We start from the raw sequence: 23,732 nt of genomic DNA, 5'->3' as shown, positions 1-23,732 counted from the left end.
ACCTTCCTTAGTATGACACAAGTGGTGATTTTTCCCCTAGATGAAATATGGCTTTGAGAATTCTGAAGTATTTTCTTAAATTACAGCAGTGAAAAAGAGAAGGAGGATAAAGGCCTTAAGCAGTAGACAGGAAAGAAGATGAAATAGGAAAGGAAATGGGTCATAGGAGGACGAAGGAATAAAGAACTTAATGGGTGCCACCATGCGGGAGGACATGGAAAAGAAAGAGCTGATGGCCACTTTATCCCTCCAGCCAAAATGCACAGGTGGTTCTAATTCTCACTGCACCAATGACTAACTACCTATCTGAAAGCAGAGAAGAAAAGTTGAGGAGAAGCAAAAATAGCTTTTATGAAAAATATAAGAGTAAGGGAGTCAGAGCTGATGGGAGAGAGACTGGAAAAAAAGCAATTCAAATAAAGGAGAATGTGTGATAATGGAGATGATCTTCTCCAAGTTGCCTGATTCAATGTCATAGGAGATTGACAATACTCGTTAAATTGTATGAACCACTAGTATTTCCTGTTATTACAAAGCAAAGTGCAATTACAAAGCTCCAAGATGTTTACATTCCCTTCCTTACACGTAACTGCTGTGATTTTACATGAAATTTGTCATTTTCGAAAACATTGCAATGAATAAAGCTCCAAAATTGCAAGTAAATCTAACACTATGAAAACCCATATAGTTGTTTCCCATATTGTCTCCAGAGGAAGCGAGGGTAAAATAAGTCCAGAACAACAGATCAATCTTTCCCAATTTGGAAGTCACATACACTGCTTGAATTTGCATTTTCCATAGGGAGCTAATGTATCTACAGTTACAAAGGAAACAAGTGAATAGGGCACTTAGAGGAGCACACAGCTCTGCCACACATTGTCAACTCAATGTTATTACAATTATGCAGCTCATCCTTGAAACTCTGCTCTGCCAGGCTGATGCTTTGTAACTGTAAATATGGAAAAGAGATTATTTTTACTAATAGTTTTCATCTCACCGAGGAGGCTTCAGAGCAATCTACATCAAACGATCTGCTCTGAAAAACACTGCTTCTTTTTCAAAAAAAAACAGCTATGAAACATTCAACCATCATGCCTGAGGAAAATCCATAATGTTCCAAATAAATCAAATCCAAACAACATGATTTATAAAATCATGAGCAGCATGGAGAGGGTGAATAGTCAAGAACTTTTCCCCAGGATAAGGGAGTCCAAAACTAGAGGGTATAGGTTTAAGGTGAGACGGGGAAGATTTAAAAGGGATCTGACGGGCAACATTTTCATGGTGGTGCATGTATGAAATAAGCTGCCAGAGGAAGTGGTGGAGGCAGGTAGAATTACAACATTTAAAAGGCATGTGGATGAATATATGAATAGGTAGAGGTCAAATGTTGACAATGTGGTTAGATTAATAGGATATCTGGTCGGCTTGGATGAGTTGGATCGAAGGGTCTGTTTCCATGCTATACATCTCTATGACTCCATGATCTAAAGCTAAAGTCAAACTGGGCCATCTCCCAACATTAAAAGAATCCTTTAAAAAAGTCCAGGATCTGGATCTGCACTTTTGTCAAAACTTAATTGATCAGTTATTCCTTTTCTCAAGCGAGGTTGCTTATGTCCTATTTGTCTACAATATTTTGTTGAAATCCATCCATTAGTTTGAGAGATTTGGGGCGAGAAACAGTCATTTTGCAAGCATTGAAATTGAGTTGTGTGTGAGTATACTCCCCATTATAGCATTCTCAGAAATAATCATGTGGAAAGTGAACATTCCTCTGTACAATTCCACTACGCCCGGAAACCTACAAAAGTCTCCATAAAAACTAGAATGAAATTGAGTAAAATAGTTATTCAGAAAATTCAGACTATTGATATTACATGGTCTCAACAACACGTCCCCCAACCCCGCCCTCAACTCAGATTCAACATCATTCATGTCAGGTCCCGTCAGGACCCAACAACCCGCCCTGATCTGTGGAGGTGACGGCCCAGTGGTATTATTTCTGTACGGTTAATCCCAGAGACCCAGATAATGTTCTGTGTACCTGGGTTAGAATCCTATCATGGCAGATGGTGGAATTAGAATTGTATAAAATATCTGGAATTAAGAATCCAGTGATGACCATGAATCCATTGCCGATTGTTGGAAAAATTCATGAGCTTCACGAATGTCCTTCAGGGAAGGAAACTGTCATTCTCACCTGGTTTGGCTTACATGTAACTTCAGACCCAGAGCAATGTGGTTGGCTCTGACCTGCCCTCAGAGCAATTAGGAATGGACAATAAATGCTGGCCTGGCCAACGACACCCTCATCCTGTGAATGAATGAAAGAACCTGACACCGCCCTGTCCACCCCTGCCAACCACTGTCCCCAACCCCTAAAACTGCATCACCCATCCCCCCACCAGATGCAAACCCCACTCTTCCGTCACCATCCCATCAGACCCGAATCAACAACCCAACCAGATCCACTCATGCCCCTCTGCCCGTCAGCCCAGACTACGTCCGAGCTCCCCTTCCTGTTTTCAGACCCAATCCAAGGTCCCCTGCTGTGGGACATTAAGCCAGCTAGACTTGACACCTATCCTCCCCACCCATACCTGCTGGACCCAACATCTCTAGCCCACACCAACCCATCCTAAACAAATAACTGCCCCTAGCCAACATGCATCTTACTTATCACCTCCACATTTCATTATATCACTACCTTCAAGGTTTTATCAACTTTTGCAAGATCCATACATTTCACAATATCTAGGGTGAGTGTCCAGGCTCGAACTGAGGGATTGGACCACTGTCGGAGGTGCCATCCTTCAGATGAAACATTAAACAAGTTCCGATCAGGTGTCTCACGTGGACATAAACCATTGCTGTTTAGGGACTTTGTGATGTGCAAGCTGAATTTCACATATGCTACAATAGACAATCGACAATAAATACGTGCAGGAGTAGGCCATTCGGCCCTTCGAGCCAGCATCACCATTCATTACGATCATGGCTGATCATGCACAATCAGTATCTTGTTCCTGCCTTATCCCCATAACCCTTGATTCCACTATCTTTAAGAGCTCTATCTATCTCTTTCTTGAAATACAATACAACTGTCACAACACTTCAAAAAGTACTTAATTGCCTCTGAAGCCCTTTGAGATGTCCTGTGACCATCATGCTACACAACAATCTTTTTGATCTCAGTGAAGTATAGCAACAAACTGTTTGATTCAGATAAGGAATCAAAAGACTTCAATTATTTCTTTCATCTAATTAATTTGTATTTATCCTGTTCTCACAAAACACTGGATCTAAGAATTTTCTTGTTAAATATATACAATTGTCTAATTCCAAGCTCATAATCTAAGTTAAGTGAATTTGTTTATACCATCTATAACAAATATTTAAAAACATGGAACATATTGCTTTTTACTTTGATGAGAAAACACTGATACTATCAACCTTGGCTCAAAAGCTAGAGCTCTTAAGTTCCCAACACTTAAGATCAATCTTCTCTCAACTATTTTTAATGAATCAATACCATTCTGAATGCAAGGTTCTCACAATTGCAACATTTACTTCTAATTCGACCCAGCCAGTAAATTGTGGAAATATTAAAGTATCTGGTTTTGAGTTATTATGCAGTGTCATCATTTGAAGTAAACGATTGTTGGCCCTATTTACAATACCTGGCGAAAGTAAAACATACCTCGCAAAAAGCAGCGAACAATTATAATTTTTAAGTTCCACACTGACCTGTTGCATTCCCTGTTTTTAGCAGCTATGACGCTAATTTTCTGAAAAGTTTCTATTTATCAAACTATACACAATTTGAAAAAGACAGGGAAAACATTTTGTATGTCATCTATCAATAAACTTGCTGAAATTTCCACCTATCCAAGGCATTAAACCAACATATTTTCCCAATACTCAATTTTTTGAAAATGTTGACACTCATTGAAAGCCCTGAATTTTAAGTGGCAAATCTATTTCAAAATGTGCATCTGTTCTTTCATAAAACCTGCAGATCAAAACCTCCATACATGATTTTACAGAAAATTTACAGAATTAAGAGGTCCATATACAGGGACTCAAAAACAATTTAAATGCTGTAATTTTTGATTAAGCATTGATCTATCACTTATCTATACCATTTCATTAAAATATCTGGATTAACAAAATGAACAATTTCTGAATAAGCAGAATTCATAAACTGCTCTCTAATTGTATATTGGTCCAGAAATCCCCTCTAGCCTAGAGGATTGTGAAGGCAGAAATATAAAGAGTAATAATTAAATCAAAATGAAATAAAAAACAAGTCTTAATATGGTTTGATTCTGACGCTGAATTTCTATTATAACTTTGAAATGCTTTGAAGTCCAAATTGTCAAAGAAAAAAAACAAAAATGCAAGCATGCATTGAGTTGCAAAACATGCAAAGAATAAAAATGGTGAACATTATTTTTCCAAGCAACAGACTGAATGAACATTATGACCACATTTTCAGGGGCAGGGCAATATAACAAATGAGGAAGGACATTGGAATACTTACGATAGCAGTTTCAATGTACTACTTTTTAAAAAGGAATATAAACATCTTAAAGCTCCAAAATCCTGTAATTTTCATTTTAAGTACTGAAAAATATCAGAAAATACAAAGTGTAAAATTGTAAAACAGAAAACTGTAAATTATATGACAACATTGCAAAACCTTTCGTTACACTGATGCATTCAATTGAGGAAAGGAAATAAAATAACTTTGGCTTGCCTTGAATACAAGATTGTAGGTGCAGGTTATACACCAGATCAAGTAACACTTCAACACAAAAAATGCTACTTTCTTCATAATCATGATTAAAATAAACTCTAGTGTTGGGCCAGACCAATTACAACTAGAGTCAGCTGATGCATAAATGAAACATGTTAAGGACGAGACCAAATCCCCTTCAAATATATCAAGAAGACAGCCATGACCCTAGCTGTTATCTTATTTAAAGGCACATGTAAGGTGCTATGTTCCAGATGTAATTCAATTAGTTATACTACTCAGCTTTAAGCAAAACACACTCTATTTTACCTGACAATTAAAATACAAACAAAACAAAGAAGAATTGATGTAACTTGACCTGGGTTGGAAAACTGAACAGAATAATATACTATTTAACTACTAAACAGCACTATTCCAATATAGTAACATCCCATAAACACAACCTTGGCAAAGGTACATTCAGTAAAACAGATTGTCTTGCATGCGATTCTGTCAGCAGAAAAAAACTCTAGCTTTTTGTTGTGGCCGAGAGAGAGGTATCAGCTTCCACAGCCAACTTCAAAACCCCAACAACTAGTGAAAGCTAAACTAAAACCTTGACTTCACCCATTCATGCTGCTTCTATCGTTCCAACTTTTAAAATAGCTTCACAAGTGGTTTACTTTATTAGCTTGAGGACACTCCTCTTAAAGTCATAGTTTCATCACAAACATTGCTGCTGAACAGTAGAAATAAGGTTTGCCTTCAAGCAACCACCAATCCTTAAACAGGCCATCGTTAGCTCCAAACTACCTCGCCTTCAGGACAACACTGACAACAACATCACACAACCCTACCATGGCACCTCTGCAAGACATGCGAGATCATCAACATGAATATTACCATCACATTTGGGAACACCACCCACCATGTACACAGTTGGTACTCATGTGACTCAGCCAATGTCGTCAACCTCATACACAAGGCATATTGGCGAGATCATGCAAGCACTACAACAACAGATGAATGGACACCGTGCAACAATTGCCAGACAGGAATATTCACTTCCAGTCAGGAAACACTTCAGCGGTCAATGACATTCAGCCTCTGATCTTCAAATCAGTGGGCTTCAAGACAGCCTGCAAGGTACACAACAACGCAGAATCGCCGAGTAGAAACTGATAGCCAACGAAGACAGCCTCAACCATGATCTTGGGTTCACGTCACGCTACATGTAACTCCACCACACCGTTCTGTATTCATAAAATCTTCCTGTCCTGTCTGACACCATCACCTTCTAACTTGTTATGGTCTCTCTACCTTAATTAGTGTGTGCAGTTTTGGATTATTTGTTACATTGTTTAGACCCTTAGCATGTGACTTTTACACGTATCACGTTATTCCAGACATTTAGTTGTCACCAGCACTATGCTTTTAGTAATTATCTCTCTGCCTCAATGCATCAGATCATGAGTCATGCCTTCACTTGCTATTCAGCTGTTGACACATTGCTCACACTGACACTTTTGATCACCTGCAGAGACTTGTTATTCAGCTTGTCAACACTCCACTCACCATTTGTATGATCTTTTGATTTCTCTGCCTATAAATTCTGTGCCTGTGTGCTTCTCTTCACTTCGCCTAATGAAGGTGCAGCACTCCAAAAGCTTGCAATTTCAGATAAGCCTATTGGACTATAACCTGGTATCATGTGACTTCTGACTTGAAAACAGAAGGTCTGGCAAGTGAGATACACAGGGACTGAAATTGACAGAACACAGGCAAGTTAAGAATTTAACCCAACCAGGTCAAAAATGAACAGCAATCAAGCAAAGTTCGAAGAAACCTCCCTCCACTCCTAAAACCAAGGAAGGCCCAAGTACAGAGAGAGCCTATGGGCCATATAGGATGTAACAGCTACCCACTGCTAACACTACAGAAGTTGACAATCATATTCTCCATAATCACAGGATAAATTCCCACAATCAAGGAGCTTCAGAGGAATGACAGTGTAGTAGATTGATAGGTGTGTCTGTACATAATATCTAAAGCACTGTACATAATATCTAAAGCAAAGCAGCTTTTTGTAGTTGAACTTAGAATCATAAATTTCTATAAACTTAATGAAATGTCACAAAATGAGTTAGCGTCTGTCAATTTTAAAAGTATTTTGTGATTTTCCCCAATTATTATACACATTTGCAAATATCTCATTAATCAATTAAACTGTACAAGCTTGAAAGGTAGCATTGTGGCTGCTGGTATCATTAACAGATATTAAATTGTAATTTGAAAGCTGCTGTAAGCAAATAACAGCAAGCAGTCACTCCACATATTGCACCAACTAATTCTAATAAGTGTCAACACTTTACCTTGTTACAAGTTAAATAAATTAATACCTGACAATGTAGTTAATCACATGTCATGAACGATTTCTGTGATTTCAGGACGAATAAGATATGTTCAGTAGGATATTTAGCGGCCAGGGAGTAATGTACATGATTTACATGACCTCAGGTCACCACAGACGCAGCATAACTTTTACTATCAAAAAGAATGACTATTCAAATATCAGGCTTAGGAATGATAAAATGAGAAATAATATTCTCAATCAATTACATGTTCCTCAATTTGTGAGGCACTCCATAATACTTGAAATGCATGGGATTATATCATGTAAACAGCAAATGAGAAATGGAGATAATGAATGGTAGCTGCACAGCAGTGTAGTTCAGTCTCTGTATCGCAAATATTTGGAGAGTGACAATCCAGTGCTGTCCTGAAGAGATACTGCATTCTTCGGGGTGCAAGCTTTTCAATGACTTGTTAAACTACTGCCCTGACAGAGTTCTCTGTGGGTACGCTGGCAAATATTTACCTCTCAATGACCACTGTTAAAACTGATTACCTAGTCATTCACAAGAAGTCGAAATGTACTTTATAAAAAGGATTAAAAGGGCTCTCTATTGATTGAAGAATTTTACAAGGGAATCCTGAATTAACTGACTTACACCAAACAAAAACAATAGTGGCTAAGAAAGAAAAATTCAGCTCCTGATTACACTGTGTTCTGCTCATGTGTAATGCTGTGACCTTGCCAGATTCAGCGCGAAATTTATAAATTCTGTTTCACTCCAATTCCCAAATGAACTTCAGCCAATGGCAGTGAGCTGTCTACCAAATTATATCTTAATTGAGTTAATGTCTTCAGGAAGACGGGGGAAATTTTCAATCAAGAAGAATACATGGAGAGTTAATCAGAGGTGCAAAAAAAATTGTTCTGTTATGCAGCAGTTCATTTTTTGAGCGGTTCAAGAGGAATTTTTCACTGGCATTTCCTGAATCTTGCAGCTGGTTGGGTAGGTGTGCAAGAGAGGTTCAGAACATGTTGACGAGAGCAGGGGAAATATGAGTGATACAACTGGGTGTGACAGGTGACATACTATTAAAGAAAAAACTTCCTATTACTTGCCCATGGACTGATTTTTTTAAACATATAAATAATGTGTAGCTATCCTACTGATACATATTGAAAAAAAATCAGCACCACAATATTAAATCCACATTTACACAATCCAAAATAGAACAAACTTAAAATTAAGCACAGCACAAAGATATCAGAACTCAACTTGAACAAACACTGCCAATGATCAAATATTTAACTTTATCTCGTGTCAATTGCAACTAACAACAAACTAGCTACAATTAATTTTTCACTGACCCATTGGGATTCAGTTCATACAGCATGCAACAAGTGTTGCATCCATTTATTTTAATTTTAGCTAAGTCATAAACACATGAAATAGCTAAAAGGCTGCACACAAAAGAGACATGAAAGCTATTTTGAGCAGTCTTGCAACAAGAATACCAGCTGTTAAATAGAACATTTGAATTAATGCTTAACTTACCCACAAAAGGAAACTAACAGATCAAGGGTAAATCATTGTCTTAGAATTTGTCTAGCTTTTATCGAATGGTCTACACTGTGCAACTCTTCAGCACACTTTATTCAAGCGGTCATGACTATACAGAAGTGCATACAGCTTAACTGACATATTCTAGAGAAATGAAATAACTGAAACACTAGACCAGTAGGTCACACAATATAAAAGAATATAATTAAACTAGTGATGTCTGAGATGACTACAAGGAGTTAGAGTTGAAACAGGTTTACATTTTGCAAGTTAGCAAAGATTCAAAGATTATACTGTCCATATCAGATTAAAGGAAAATAAACTGAGTCTGGCTTTCAATCTGTGACGAGTTCTAAAATAGTGTTGGTACCGGGGATGGGAGGTAGCAGCATATATTGCAGTGATCCCATGTTTGCAAATTCATTGACACGTTCTTTCTAAATACATTGAGAATATTGCTGCATATTGTAAATAAAACATTCCTTCCCTCAGTGTACAATAAACTCCTTTATGTTACGCTTCATTTTCAAGCCACAGAATTATTGGCATTTCAGTACTATATTATAATTCTCTGTACTTTTTAAAAAAAAGTAAAAAACCTTATTTTAACCTGCTTTACAGTGTTTCATCAAATCTAAGTGGGTCAAAATATAGGTTCCTCGTTATTGACTGACAAGCTCATGTTCCTCATTCTCTCAGACACTGTACAGTTAACATGTGAATGCGCATGTGCTTTCTGACAATGCCTACTTGGACCATTTCTGTTTCGTTCAGTGACATAGTGATTTCCTCTACTCACCATCTAATGTTATACCCTCTTTTTTTGATGACTGCACCCTGCATTCTTGAAATTCCTCCCGATGCCCTCAAAGCATAAACATCAACTTTTGTTTCTGACAGTACGGTGGCTGAATCAGTATCTTTTCCTCTCCTACAACAACAGGTCGACCTTTTTTGACGTTCCCTTCTGACTTTCCTGTGTCTTTCTCTCATTTGTGAACTTTTCTTCATCATTCTGCCTTTAAATTCCAAACATGGCACTGCAAATGATTTTCGTCCTCTTTTGAGTCCTGTGGTAATCAGCTCAGATTCTGAAGCTAGCGGTTAACATTCACTGCACTAACAGCTGCCCATAGGTTCTTTCAGCAGAGCCCAACCTATAATGCAGAGAAGAATGAGGCAACTCTCATCCTCTCAACGTAACTGGAACCTGTGTTAACAGGGCAAGCAACAGTATTTCTCCTCAAATATTCAAATTAAAGAATCCTTATTGAGGCATACAAAGCTCAAATCAGAAGTATAAATTAGAGTATCTACTTTAATGTAAAACAAAATACAGAAAGCAAAGAGCTGGGGAAGTGATCTAATTGTTTTAACATATTTAAAATTTCCAACAAGAAATAAAATCTGAACGAATGACACTCCAGTTCATGAATTAAATTTTCAGCAGTCAGTTGAAAATAATTAAACAAAAAATACTTAACAGATCATTTAAAGTATATCTCCACATTAATAATAAATCTTCCAGCTTTTAAGGTTCTAGTTTGACATCATTTAATTGCTTCAAATAGGTCAAATTTATGATCTTCTTCTGCTGTTTTGAACCTTGGTGGCATTTTGACTATGAGAGCTCATTCTCACTTAGATTCTCAATTTTAAAACATGTGGTTGCAATGCCATAACTATTATTAGAGTGTACTTTATTTCACAATGATTAGTGCTGTGAAACGTAAGCATATTGGCAAAAGCTCCCTTCCAAGAACAGGCCACTCCACTGGCAGTTCAGAGGAACTTATAATTCACAATTTGTGCTAAGCCAACATCAGACTTCCTCATTAGCTTTATCATAAACTAATGGATTCTCTCTCAGATTTTCATCACCCAATCCAACTAGTACAACACATTCTAAACTATGGTTTTGAGCTTTAATCCGAGCCACTTCGAACAGTATGCATGTCAACAGTTAAAACTGTCTTGAGTTCAAATTTGATTATTTTCCTTTATTATTCTAACAATTGACCAAGTATTCCAAATGAAAGTAATCAAAATAGTTTCTCCTAAGTCATAAATGTGGATGACTAAAGCAAATAAAATCTGAACAATTTTTGTACAAGCAGTATTTTGAAAGAACTACATAGTTTGCAGCATTATGGAGGCAAATTATCTCCAAATGTTATCCAATACCAGACAAGTTAAGAAGCACAACTGCAAACTGTTATAAAAAGAAAGTCAAGCTATGATTAAAAGATAGGTCACAACCAGCTGCAAGTTATCATCGATTTCAAAATCATTTTTTGTTCATTTACAAACAGCAAAACTGGAAATTACGTTCAATTTTAATAGCGTGGCATAAAATTTAAGTTTATTGTAGCAGTGACTGGAAACTGAACTGGGCCAGCCATATAAAGGTTGTGGCTACAAAAGTAGGTCAGAGGTTGGAATTCCACAGTAATACTTCCTGACACTCCAAAACCTTCTTAACATCTAGCAGGCACAACGTACGACAGAATACTCTTCACTTTCCTGGATGAGCGCAGCTCCAATAATATTAAAGAAGCTTAACACCATTCAGAACTATGCAGCCACCTGATTATTTCAGGTGGTGAATGGGAAACTAATTACACTCTTCACCACCTCTATATGACGGCTGCAACATGTATTTTTTACGAGACGCTGAAGGAACTCATCAAGCCTTGTAAACACTACCCGCTAAATCCAGATTTTCAAACAGCTATATGGACAAGTAGGCATGTGAGAACATCAACACTTGCAAGTTCCCCTATGAACTACACACCATCCTGATTCGGAAATATATCACTCTTCCCTCACTTTCACCGGGTCGAACTTCAGGAACTCCCTACCGACCAACACTGTGAGTCACCACACAGATTCCAGAAGCTCAAGAATTGTAGCTCATCACAATCATCTCTTTGACATCAATGAGAAAAATGAAGAAATGATGATCTTGCCAACAACACCTATATCCCTTGAACAAATATTAAAATACACACATTTAAGACTTAATTTTGGTGGGGGATTTATATGTTAAATTATTTCTTCACCCTGTTAAGATTTCCAGTGGAGGAGGGCATTCAGCCAAACCACAGGCTCAATTCTTGCATGCATCTTGTTTTAGTTTAAATCTTTATTTAATTTTTCCTTAAGGTATGCAATGCACTGTGAGAAAAAAAAATTCAATGTTTCAACACTATGCAAAATGCTTATCTTAATCAATGCTCCTCTCAAGCTGCATGGTACAACATAGAAGGTTCCATGCATTAGAAAAAAATCTGGTTATGCACAATAAAGAAATTTTAGATGGAAAACTGATCCCAACTTCTCTCCTTGGCCTCTTAGTGAAGATTTTGAAATTATTTACTATTAGTCACTGATATGCAGACCAATGGCAATAGTCTTCCCCAGCCACTCCACCTCAAATGATTAATAATTTTCAAACCCTTGATTAAATCAGTGTGCTTTCACTGTGGTCCAGTGAAAATGATCCAAATCATTTACAACTCTAACTATCTGATATCATCTTGTTGACTGTACTCTATATGATACCTATGGCTTTAAGGTCATCCTACAAGTGGATACTCAAAACTACAATATATTAGTTTAACTACAGCCAAACCACTGGTTTGTGCAGATTTATTTTAACTTCTGCATTCTTGCACCTTTCTTTATTATTTATTAAAAAAAAGCTGTTTCTTATTGTTTTATTTTCCCATACTCTCATGCAGAGCAATATAGGGTTGAACCCAAAATTTTTATATTCGTCTACATATATACTTATCTTTCCGTAAAGTGGAATCATTCTTGTTATAAACTAAAAAAAAATTACTTCACACTTATCCATAACAAATTGCATGTGCCATCTGTCTGCCTCTCTGCCAACCTAGCTACGCCTTTCAAAGTTCTCCTCATTGCATGCTAAAATTCCAGTCGTGCGTCATCAAATTTCAAGACTCTGTTCTCTATACTCAAACCCAAAGCAACAATTCACACCGTGAACAAAAATGGATTAACCCCTAGGCACATCACTTCCAACCTTTCTTTGGTTGCAGCTTTACCCATTCCCCCGACCACATTGCTTCTTGGCCATCAACCAATTTTCTAACCATGCTACTCGATTTCCCCTCGACCATATGCCTGAAATCTTTGTAGCAAGCTTCTTGCAAAACACCTCATGGAGAGCCCTTTGAAAGTGATTTTTCTTTTTAACAGATGGGATATATTTCAGGATTTCTTATCCATCACATTTGCCGGAAATAAACTCACATTCATACTTGATGTATCCTTAAGTCAACAGTATTTTAAAGGTGAAAAGACTGAACCAACATTTTCAGAAACAATTCTTCACAAAATCGAGCCCTTTGAAAACTTCTAAAGCCTGTTTGATTTTCTAGTCACATAGGTAATTGAGAACTTCCTAGCCCAATTCCAGTTTATTCCGCAAAATGGCATTCCCCAATATCTAGTACGAAAATTTCCAGCAGGTACATCTGCTGCTTAAAAGTGCACTCACCACTAAAGTGATAAAGACACTGAATTGTAGAAAAATTAAAGAGGCAAAAAAATGCTCAATTTATTGGAGGTAATTAGTATAGCATATGGGTAAGACTTATTAAAGATCTCCCACAACATTTTATTTAGTTGGAGAAGGGTAAAATCCACATAAGGGCTCTAAGGTTTGCAAATTCACCGTTCTACTTCCTTTATGGCATTATTTATTGTAGACGACAGCCAGTTGTGAAAGACAAGGCAGTTTAAAAAAAAGCTCAAGGTGAAGGCTAATGTGCAAATCACTTGCTCAAATCGACAATGCTAAAACACTGATTTGAGTGTGAACATTTATCGTGCTTCTTGAAAGAAAATAAAAATAATGTGTTAAATGAGGAAAATACTTACCACATCTAAAGTTATCACATAACATAATCACACTGTGGTTTCAAGAATAAATAAACTAATCTTACAAGTGATAGAAAATTACAATATTCTAACTTGTGGACGAATTAAGCAGATATCAATGTGAATGCATCAGTTATGAGAGAAGAGTTGTCGTCAAAAGAACTTGAAAGGGCTCTGAACAGAGTAGTGGGGAAAGGGCTGTTCCCACTGGAGGAAGGATCAAAACAAGAGGCCACAGATTAAAGGTAATTTGCGAAAAACAAGCAATGGCAATATGAGGAGAAACATGTTACAACACTAGCTTTTAGGACCTGGAGAGTAGTTCCTAAGAATGTAGTGGGGTTCAATCAAGGCATTCAAAAGAAAATTGGATTATTATCTGAAAAGGAAGCAGCAAGGCTAGTTGCGGGGGATGACATTAGGTAAATTGCTCCTTCAGAGGACCAGTACGGGCATTACGGGTCAATTGGAAATTATCGAAACTCCAGATCAACCAGAAACAATTAGTCAGGGGAGAATTCGCAGTCACATGGAATAAGGTGAGCATTTTAGTAAGAGTTAGCATTGATTTCTGCATGGGAACATACATTTACCTAAATTGCTGAAGTTTTTTGAAGTAGTAACAGAAAGTCTGGATGAAAGTGATGCCATTGATGCCGTTTATACTGACTTTCAGGGGCATTTGATGCTACGCCGCGCAACTGACATGTGAGGAAAGATAAACGTCATGAAAAAAAACGCACAGAAGCAAACTAATACAAAATTGGTTGAGTGATAGGAAACAGACAGTAAAAAAGTTAATAAACATTTTTCAAACTGGAAGAGGGTTTGTAGAGGAGTATCCCAGGGGTCGGTATTGGGACCCCTGAACTTCCTGAAAAACTGAATTATCTACATCTTGGGGTGCTCAGGATAATTTCAAAATTTGAAGATGACACAAAATAAGACATCTTGGAAGGACTGTAAACCATGAGGTGGACAGTGTAAAACTCTGAAAGGACAGACAATTTGGTGGAGTGGCTGCATAGGCGGAAAATGGGGCACAAGGCAAAGAAATGCAAGATGATGCATTTTGGTAGAAAGAACATCAAATTCGGGGGTATAATCCTAAAGGGGTGCAAGAGCACAGATACCTACATTTCATCATATTTCTAAAGCAGCTGCATGAACCTCCAAGTGGGACAGCAGCTGGAGAAACTAGAATTGAATGCTTTAGCACAGTGAGAGTGACCAGTGTGTATACGGACACAGTTCATTGAAGGTGGCAGGGCAGGTTGGGGCAGCCATTAATGAAGCATTCGGTATCTTAGCCTTTATTGGGGCCATACAGTACAAGAGTGTGAAGCTGATGTCAAAATAGTGTAAGAGACTTGTTAGGCTTCGTCTGGAGTATTGTGCACAGTTCTCCAAGATATATTACAGAAAGGATGTGAATACATCACAGAGTGCAGATGAGTTTTACAGAAGTAGTTCCATAGATGAGAAATTTCAGTTATGAGGATAGATTGAAGAAGTTAGGACTGTTGTCGGTGGACTGAAGGCTAGAGGAGATCTGACAGAGGTTTTCAAAAATCATGAATGAGCTGGATAGAGTAGATAGAGAGAACTTGCTCCTGTGCATAAAAGGATCAATGCAGATAGCACAGATTTGAAGTTATTTTTAAAAGAAATAAACCAGGAGGTGAGAAAGAAATAGTTTTACAGAGAGTCTGGCAATGTGGTGGAGGCAAGTTCAATTGAGGCATCCAAAAGGGTTTTGGAATGATTACTTGGACAGAAATAAACGTACAACGTTATGGAGATGGAGGCAGTGATTTGCACCAGGTAATGATGCTCATTTGAAGAGCCAGTGCCAATACCAACATAATGGGCTGAATGGCCTCCTTCTGACAGTAAAATTTCTGTGATTCTGTGACTAAATGCACAGCAAGCACAGAACTCAAGGTACTAAATTATTGTCAGTAAAACTTGTTTGACACTTCATTTCAATATGCCAAGTGCTAAACAATATAATATTCAATAATGCTTAACAAAGATACATCTTCATTACTTTACTTTTAATAAAATCCAATTCAAGTGGAACATTTCAGAATTAAAATCGGAAAACCATGTTCTAATGTACCAGGTACAACAACATCTGCTGAAGTGCAGTGTTTTTCACAAGTGTTAATACAGGAAGGTATTTAAAAGAAAAAACAGAAATTGCTGGCGAAAATTAGTTCTGAAGAAGGATCACTGGACTTAAAAGCATTAACTCTGCTTTCTCACAACAGATGCTGCCAGACCTGAGTTTCTCCAACAATTTCCATTTTTGTTTCAGATTTCTAGCATCCACAGTTCGTTGTTTTTATTTTAATGGCATGGTATTCCTTTGGAAAGAGCTATTTCTAGGCATTCCTAGCCAGTCGACATGCTAGTTGTCAATGTTCCTTTAAGTAATTCAGATGACAAGTTTCAGCAAAAATCTGTGCTGTAACAAATTCCTGCGAATGGGGTTTTGGCATGTGCAATTAATTAAAGTTTGATGAGTGGTTCAGGATTTTAAAATCATATTACACGAACATTGCAATCAATCATGATAGTGAAAACCTGGGAATATCAAAATTCCCACATGTAAATAAACCACTGCCAGAACAGACTTAACATCACTCAAAATGCATCTATTTCAACACAAAGACAACAATTTCCAAGCGTAAGTAGCGAACAGGATCCAATGAGATCCTGAAGCTGCAAGAGAGTTCAGCTGAAAATCAAAATTAACTTTAAATCAGATAAAGGTCTGTTTCATGTAATGGAAAGCATTTGACGCCTTTGCACCTCTGTGGCCTGCCACTGATATTGACACACGTATAACAAGTGTAAACATTGCACAATCAGTGTCAGGAGTCTGTCATTCATTCATAACAATACCTGTCAAAGATTGGAAGCTGGTCAACATATGGAAACGATATTTCACTTTGCAACGGCAGGACAATGTTGTGTTGTTGTCTTGAGCATCAGTGTGCCATCCTTACCTTCTTTATTGAGCCTCATCACCTCTCTGTTCTTTGAGCTCTCTTTTCCAGTGTCCTCTGATTCTGGATCTACACGTGAGTAAATGGAAAGAAGAAATGAAAAACAAAATAAAACAAACACAAAAAAAGGAGAAATAAACCCGACCTTGGTGAGTGATGCACAATCCTGAGCAATGTGAACTGCCAGTGTTGATGTGCTGACCCAGGGGCCACATGGGAGGAAGGCACTTGTTCAGTGATGGTTTCACACCAACACGCAGTGAATATCCGAGCCTCCCGAGGAGGGTCAGGGAGTCCAGGGCCGGAGCTCCAAACCCGGGACGGGCCGGGCCAGGCCGAGCCGGGCAGGGACCACCCGCGGCCCCGCGGGCAGGCAGGCAGACAACCGCCGCCCGCCCGGGGGGAGGACACGCCGCCAGCCCGAGGGAGGGACGGACGGAGGCCGCTTACTGTCCGCACATTGCACTCGGGCAGCGTCGATCCAGCTGGACCAGGGCTTGCCCAGGAAGGCCTCGGGACTCGGCACTTTCCGCTCCAGGGTCGCCATTGCTCTGCCTTCTTGTTCCTCCGCTTCCCCTCGCCACCGCCTGACGTCAACTTCGGCTCCTTCCGCCATCTTCAACCGAGTGGGAGGGGGAAGAGGGGGGAGAGTGAGGAGTGAGTGAGTGAGTGACAGGGAGAGGACAGGAGGGGAGGGGAGAGGAGGAGAAGGAGAAGGAGGGGAGGGGAGAGGAGGGGAGGGGAGGGGAGGGGAGGGGAGGGGAGGGGAGGGGAGGGGAGGGGAGGGGAGAGGAGAGGAGGGGAGGGGAGGGGAGGGGAGAGGAGAGGAGGGGAGGGGAGGGGAGGGGAGGGGAGAGGAGGGGAGGGGAGGGGAGGGGAGGGGAGGGGAGGGGAGGGGAGGGGAGGGGAGAGGAGGGGAGGGGAGGGGAGAGGAGGGGAGGGGAGAGGAGGGGAGAGGAGGAGAAATGGGGAGGGGAGGGGAGAGGAGGAGAAGGAGGGGAGGGGAGAGGAGGGGAGGGGAGGAGAAATGGGGAGGGGAGGGGAGGGGAGAGGAGGGGAGGGGAGGGGAGAGGAGGGGAGGGGAGGGGAGAGGAGGGGAGGGGAGGAGAAATGGGGAGGGGAGGGGAGAGGAGGAGAAGGAGGGGAGGGGAGAGGAGGGGAGGGGAGGGGAGGGGGAGGGGAGAGGGAGGGGGGAGAGAGAGAGTGGTAGGGAAAGGTGGGGAGGGGAGAGGGAGGGGGAGGGGGGAGAGAGAGAGTGGTAGGGAAAGGTGGGGAGGGGAGAGAGAGAGAGAGTGATAGGGAAAGGAGGGGAGGGGAGAAAGAGAGAGAGTGATAGGGAAAGGAGGGGAGAGAGAGAGTGAGTGATAGGGAAAGGAGGGGAGGGGAGAGAGAGAGAGTGATAGGGAAAGGAGGGGAGGGGAGAGAGAGAGAGTGATAGGGAAAGGAGGGGAGGGGAGAGAGAGAGAGTGATAGGGAAAGGAGGGGAGGGGAGAGAGAGAGTGATAGGGAAAGGAGGGGAGGGGAGAGAGAGAGAGTGATAGGGAAAGGAGGGGAGGGGAGAGAGAGAGTGATAGGGAAAGGAGGGGAGGGGAGAGAGAGAGTGATAGGGAAAGGAGGGGAGAGAGAGAGAGAGAGTGACAGGGAAAGGAGGGGAGGGGAGGGAGAGAGAGAGAGAGAGTGATAGGGAAAGGAGGGGAGAGAGAGAGAGAGAGTGACAGGGAAAGGAGGGGAGTGGAGAGAGAGAGAGTGATAGGGAAAGGGGGGAGAGAGAGTGATAGGGAGGGGAGCGGAGGGGAGAGAGAGAGTGATAGGGAAAGGGGGGGAGAGAGAGTGATAGGGAGGGGAGCGGAGGGGAGAGAGAGAGAGTGATAGGGAAAGGGGGGGAGAGAGAGTGATAGGGAGGGGAGAGAGAGAGAGTGATAGGGAAAGGGGGGGAGAGAGAGTGATAGGGAGGGGAGGGGAGGGGAGAGAGAGAGAGAGAGAGAGTGATACGGAAAGGCGGGGGAGAGAGAGTGAGAGGGAAATGCGGGGAGGGGAGGAGAGAGAGAGAGAGTGATAGGGAAAGGAGGGGAGGGGAGAGAGAGAGAGAGTGATAGGGAAAGGAGGGGAGGGGAGAGAGAGAGAGAGTGATAGGGAAAGGAGGGGAGGGGAGAGAGAGAGAGAGTGATAGGGAAAGGAGGGGAGGGGAGAGAGAGAGAGAGTGATAGGGAAAGGAGGGGAGGGGAGAGAGAGAGAGTGATAGGGAAAGGAGGGGAGGGGAGAGAGAGAGAGTGATAGGGAAAGGAGGGGAGGGGAGAGAGAGAGAGTGATAGGGAAAGGAGGGGAGGGGAGAGAGAGAGAGTGATAGGGAAAGGAGGGGAGGGGAGAGAGAGAGAGAGATAGGGAAAGGAGGGGAGGGGAGAGAGAGAGAGAGTGATAGGGAGGGGAGAGAGAGAGATAGGTAAATGAGGCGAGGGGAGAGAGAGAGATAGAGAAAGGAGGGGGGAGAGAGAGTGATAGGGGGAGGGGAGTGGAGAGAAAGTGATAGGGAAAGGAGGGGAGTGGAGAGAAAGTGATAGGGAAAGGAGGGGAGGGGTGAGAGAGAGAGTGATAGGGAAAGGAGGGGAGTGGAGAGAGAGAGAGTGATAGGGAAAGGAGGGGAGAGCTAGTGAGTGACAGGGAAATGAGGGGAGGGGAGAGAGAGAGACTGATAGGGAAAGGAGGGGAGGGGAGAGAGAGAGAGTGATAGGGAAAGGAGGGGAGGGGAGAGAGAGAGAGTGATAGGGAGGGGAGAGAGAGAGATAGGTAAATGAGGCGAGGGGAGAGAGAGAGATAGAGAAAGGAGGGGGGGAGAGAGAGTGATAGGGAAAGGAGGGGAGTGGAGAGAAAGTGACAGGGAAAGGAGGGGAGGGGTGAGAGAGAGAGTGATAGGGAAAGGAGGGGAGTGGAGAGAGAGAGAGTGATAGGGAAAGGAGGGGGGGAGAGAGAGTGATAGGGAAAGGAGGGGAGTGGAGAGCAAGTGATCGGGAAAGGAGGGGAGGGGAGAGAGAGAGAGAGTGATAGGGAAAGGAGGGGAGGGGAGAGAGAGAGAGTGATAGGGAAAGGAGGGGAGGGGAGAGAGAGAGAGTGATAGGGAGGGGAGAGAGAGAGATAGGTAAATGAGGCGAGGGGAGAGAGAGAGAGTGATAGGGAAAGGAGGGGAGGGGAGAGAGAGAGAGTGATAGGGAAAGGAGGGGAGGGGAGAGAGAGAGAGTGATAGGGAAAGGAGGGGAGGGGAGAGAGAGAGAGTGATAGGGAAAGGAGGGGAGGGGAGAGAGAGAGAGTGATAGGGAAAGGGGGGGGGAGAGAGAGAGAGAGTGATAGGGAAAGGAGGGGAGGGGAGAGAGAGAGTGATAGGGAAAGGAGGGGGGGAGAGAGAGTGATAGGGAAAGGAGGGGAGTGGAGAGCAAGTGATCGGGAAAGGAGGGGAGGGGTCAGAGAGAGAGTGATAGGGAAAGGAGGGGAGGGGTGAGAGAGAGAGTGATAGGGAAAGGAGGGGAGGGGAGAGAGAGAGATAGAGAAAGGAGGGGAGGGGAGAGAGAGAGAGAGAGAGTGATAGGGAAAGGAGGGGAGGGGTGAGAGAGTGAGTGATAGGCAAAGGAGGGGAGGGGAGAGGAGAGAGTGAGAGTAATAGGGAAGGGAGGGGAGAGAGAGAGAGAGTGATAGGGAAAGGAGAGGAGAGAGAGAGAGAGAGTGTGTGATAGGGAAAGGAGGGGAGTGGAGAGAGAGAGTGATAGGGAAAGGAGGGGAGTGGAGAGAGACTGTGATGGGGAAAGGAGGGGAGGGGAGAGAAAGTGATAGGAAAGGGAGGGGAGAGAGAGCGATAGGGAAAGGAGGGGAGGGGAGAGAGAGCGATAGAGAAAGGAGGGGAGAGTGAGAGTGAGTGATAGGGAATGGTGGGGAGGGGTGAGAGAGAGAGTGATAGGGAAAGGAGGGGAGGGGAGAGAGAGTGAGTGATAGGCAAAGGAGGGGAGGGGAGAGGAGAGAGTGAGAGTAATAGGGAAGGGAGGGGAGAGAGAGAGAGAGTGATAGGGAAAGGAGAGGAGAGAGAGAGAGAGTGTGATAGGGAAAGGAGGGGAGTGGAGAGAGAGAGTGATAGGGAAAGGAGGGGAGTGGAGAGAGACTGTGATGGGGAAAGGAGGGGAGGGGAGAGAAAGTGATAGGAAAGGGAGGGGAGAGAGAGCGATAGGGAAAGGAGGGGAGGGGAGAGAGAGCGATAGAGAAAGGAGGGGAGAGTGAGAGTGAGTGATAGGGAATGGTGGGGAGGGGTGAGAGAGAGAGTGATAGGGAAAGGAGGGGAGAGAGAGAGTGATAGGGAAAGGAGGGGAGGGGAGAGAGAGAGAGTGATAGGGAATGGTGGGGAGGGGTGAGAGAGAGAGTGATCGGGAAAGGAGGGGAGTGGAGAGAGAGAGTGATAGGGAAAGGAGGTGAGGGGAGAGAAAGTGATAGGAAAAGGAGGGGAGGGGAGAGAGAGCGATAGAGAAAGGAGGGGAGAGTGAGAGTGTGTGATAGGGGAAGGTGGGGAGGGGGGAGAGAGAGAGTGATAGGGAAAGGAGGGGAGGGGAGAGAGAGAGAGAGAGATAGGGAAAGAGGGGAGGGGAGAGAGAGACACAGTGATAGGGAAAGGAGGGGAGGGTAGAGAGAGAGTGATAGGGAAAGGAGGGGAGGGGAGAGAGAGAGATAGAGAAAGGAGGGGAGGGGAGAGAGAGAGAGTGATAGGGAAAGGAGGGGAGGGGAGAGAGAGAGAGTGATAGGGAAAGGAGGAGAGGGGAGAGAGAGAGTGATAGGGAAAGGAGGGGAGAGAGAGTGATAGGGAAAGGAGGGGAGGGGAGAGAGAGAGTGATAGGGAAAGGAGGGGAGGGGAGAGAGAGAGAGTGAGTGATAGGGAAAGGAGGGGAGGGGTGAGAGAGAGTGAGTGATAGGGAAAGGAGGGGAGGGGAGAGAGAGAGAGAGAGTGATAGGGAAAGGAGGGGAGGGGAGAGAGAAAGAGATTGGGGAAAGGAGGGGAGGGGAGAGAGAGAGAGTGATAGGGAAAGGAGGGGAGGGGAGAGAGAGAGAGTGATAGGGAAAGGAGGGGAGGGGAGAGAGTGAGAGTGATAGGGAAAGAAGGGGACGGGAGAGAGAGAGAGAGTGAGTGATAGGGATAGGAGGGAAGGGGGGAGAGAGAGAGAGAGAGAGAGAGATAGGGAAAGGAGCGGACGGGAGAGAGAGAGAGAGTGATCGGAAAAGGAGGGGAGGGGAGTGAGAGAGACAGTGATAGGGAAAGGAGGGGAGGGGAGAGAGAGTGAGTGATAGGCAAAGGAGAGGAGGGGAGAGGAGAGAGTGAGAGTAATAGGGAAGGGAGGGGAGAGAGAGAGAGAGAGAGTGATAGGGAAAGGAGGGGAGAGAGAGAGAGTGTGATAGGGAAAGGAGGGGAGTGGAGAGCAAGTGATAGGGAAAGGAGGGGAGGGGTGAGAGAGAGAGTGATAGGGAAAGGAGGGGAGGGGTGAGAGAGAGAGTGATAGGGAAAGGAGGGGAGGGGAGAGAGAGAGATAGAGAAAGGAGGGGAGGGGAGAGAGAGAGAGAGTGATAGGGAAAGGAGGGGAGGGGTGAGAGAGAGAGAGTGATCGGAAAAGGAGGGGAGGGGAGTGAGAGAGACAGTGATAGGGAAAGGAGGGGAGGGGAGAGAGAGTGAGTGATAGGCAAAGGAGAGGAGGGGAGAGGAGAGAGTGAGAGTAATAGGGAAGGGAGGGGAGAGAGAGAGAGAGAGTGATAGGGAAAGGAGGGGAGAGAGAGAGAGTGTGATAGGGAAAGGAGGGGAGTGGAGAGAGACTGTGATGGGGAAAGGAGGGGAGGGGAGAGAAAGTGATAGGAAAAGGAGGGGAGGGGAGAGACAGCGATAGAGAAAGGAGGGGAGAGTGAGAGTGAGTGATAGGGAATGGTGGGGAGGGGCGAGAGAGAGAGTGATAGGGAAAGGAGGGGAGAGAGAGAGTGATAGGGAAAGGAGGGGAGGGGAGACAGAGTGATAGGGAAAGGAGGGGAGGGAGAGAGAGAGAGAGTGATAGGGAAAGGAGGGGAGAGAGAGAGAGTGATAGGGAATGGTGGGGAGGGGTGAGAGAGAGATAGGGAATGGTGGGGAGGGGTGAGAGAGAGAGTGATAGGGAAAGGAGGGGAGTGGAGAGAGAGAGTGATAGGGAAAGGAGGTGAGGGGAGAGAGAGCGATAGAGAAAGGAGGGGAGAGTGAGAGTGTGTGATAGGGGAAGGTGGGGAGGGGGGAGAGAGAGAGTGATAGGGAAAGGAGGGGAAGGGAGAGAGAAAGAGGGATAGGGAAAGAAGGGGAGGGGAGAGAGAGAGAGAGAGAGAGAGATAGGGGAAAGAGGGGAGGGGAGAGAGAGACACAGTGATAGGGAAAGGAGGGGAGGGTAGAGAGAGAGTGATAGGGAAAGGAGGGGAGGGGAGAGAGAGAGATAGAGAAAGGAGGGGAGGGGAGAGAGAGAGAGAGTGATAGAGAAAGGAGGGGAGGGGAGAGAGAGAGAGTGATAGAGAAAGGAGGGGAGGGAAGAGAGAGAGAGTGATAGACAAAGGAGGGGAGGGGAGAGAGAGAGAGTGATAGAGAAAGGAGGGGAGGGAAGAGAGAGAGAGTGATAGAGAAAGGAGGGGAGGGGAGAGAGAGAGAGTGATAGGGAAAGGAGGGGAGGGGAGAGAGAGAGAGTGATAGGGAAAGGAGGAGAGGGGAGAGAGAGAGTGATAGGGAAAGGAGGGGAGAGAGAGTGATAGGGAAAGGAGGGGAGGGGGGAGAGAGAGAGTGATAGGGAAAGGAGGGGAGGGGAGAGAGAGAGTGATAGGGAAAGGAGGGGAGGGGAGATAGAGAGTGATAGGGAAAGGTGGGGAGGGGAGAGAGAGAGAGAGTGAGTGATAGGGAAGGGAGGGGAGAGAGAGAGAGAGTGAGTGATAGGGAAAGGAGGGGAGGGGTGAGAGAGAGTGAGTGATAGGGAAAGGAGGGGAGGGGAGAGAGAGAGAGAGTGATAGGGAAAGGAGGGGAGGGGAGAGAGAAAGAGATTGGGGAAAGGAGGGGAGGGGAGAGAGAGAGAGTGATAGGGAAAGGAGGGGAGGGGAGAGAGAGAGAGAGTGATACGGAAAGGAGGGGAGGGGAGA

At 43.6% G+C, this 23,732-nt stretch overlaps 1 protein-coding gene across 10 annotated transcripts in view; it reads right to left on the bottom strand.

Annotated features, from left to right (window-relative positions):
• The window catches only part of LOC125460790 (ataxin-7-like protein 1), a 233,447-nt gene extending 216,138 nt beyond the window's left edge, over positions 1-17,309 (bottom strand). For 6 of the 10 annotated variants that reach the window (XM_048548709.2, XM_048548710.2, XM_048548712.2 and 3 more), the window contains exons 1-2: positions 17,031-17,309; positions 16,581-16,649 (exon numbers count right to left, since the gene is read on the bottom strand). In XM_048548709.2, the coding sequence (XP_048404666.2) occupies positions 16,581-16,649; positions 17,031-17,196 (235 nt within the window). In that variant the 5' untranslated portion in view covers positions 17,197-17,309. Of the gene's footprint in view, positions 1-16,476; positions 16,496-16,580; positions 16,650-17,030 lie in introns of those variants that run through there. The other 4 variants (XM_048548711.2, XM_048548715.2, XM_048548718.2 and 1 more) reach the window with 2 other exon arrangements.
• Positions 17,310-23,732: the final 6,423 nt, after the last annotated feature.

Source organism: Stegostoma tigrinum, chromosome 18 (genome assembly GCF_030684315.1).
Source record: "Stegostoma tigrinum isolate sSteTig4 chromosome 18, sSteTig4.hap1, whole genome shotgun sequence".
Taxonomy (NCBI): domain Eukaryota; kingdom Metazoa; phylum Chordata; class Chondrichthyes; order Orectolobiformes; family Stegostomatidae; genus Stegostoma; species Stegostoma tigrinum.
This window is presented reverse-complemented; position numbering and strand designations above follow the sequence as displayed.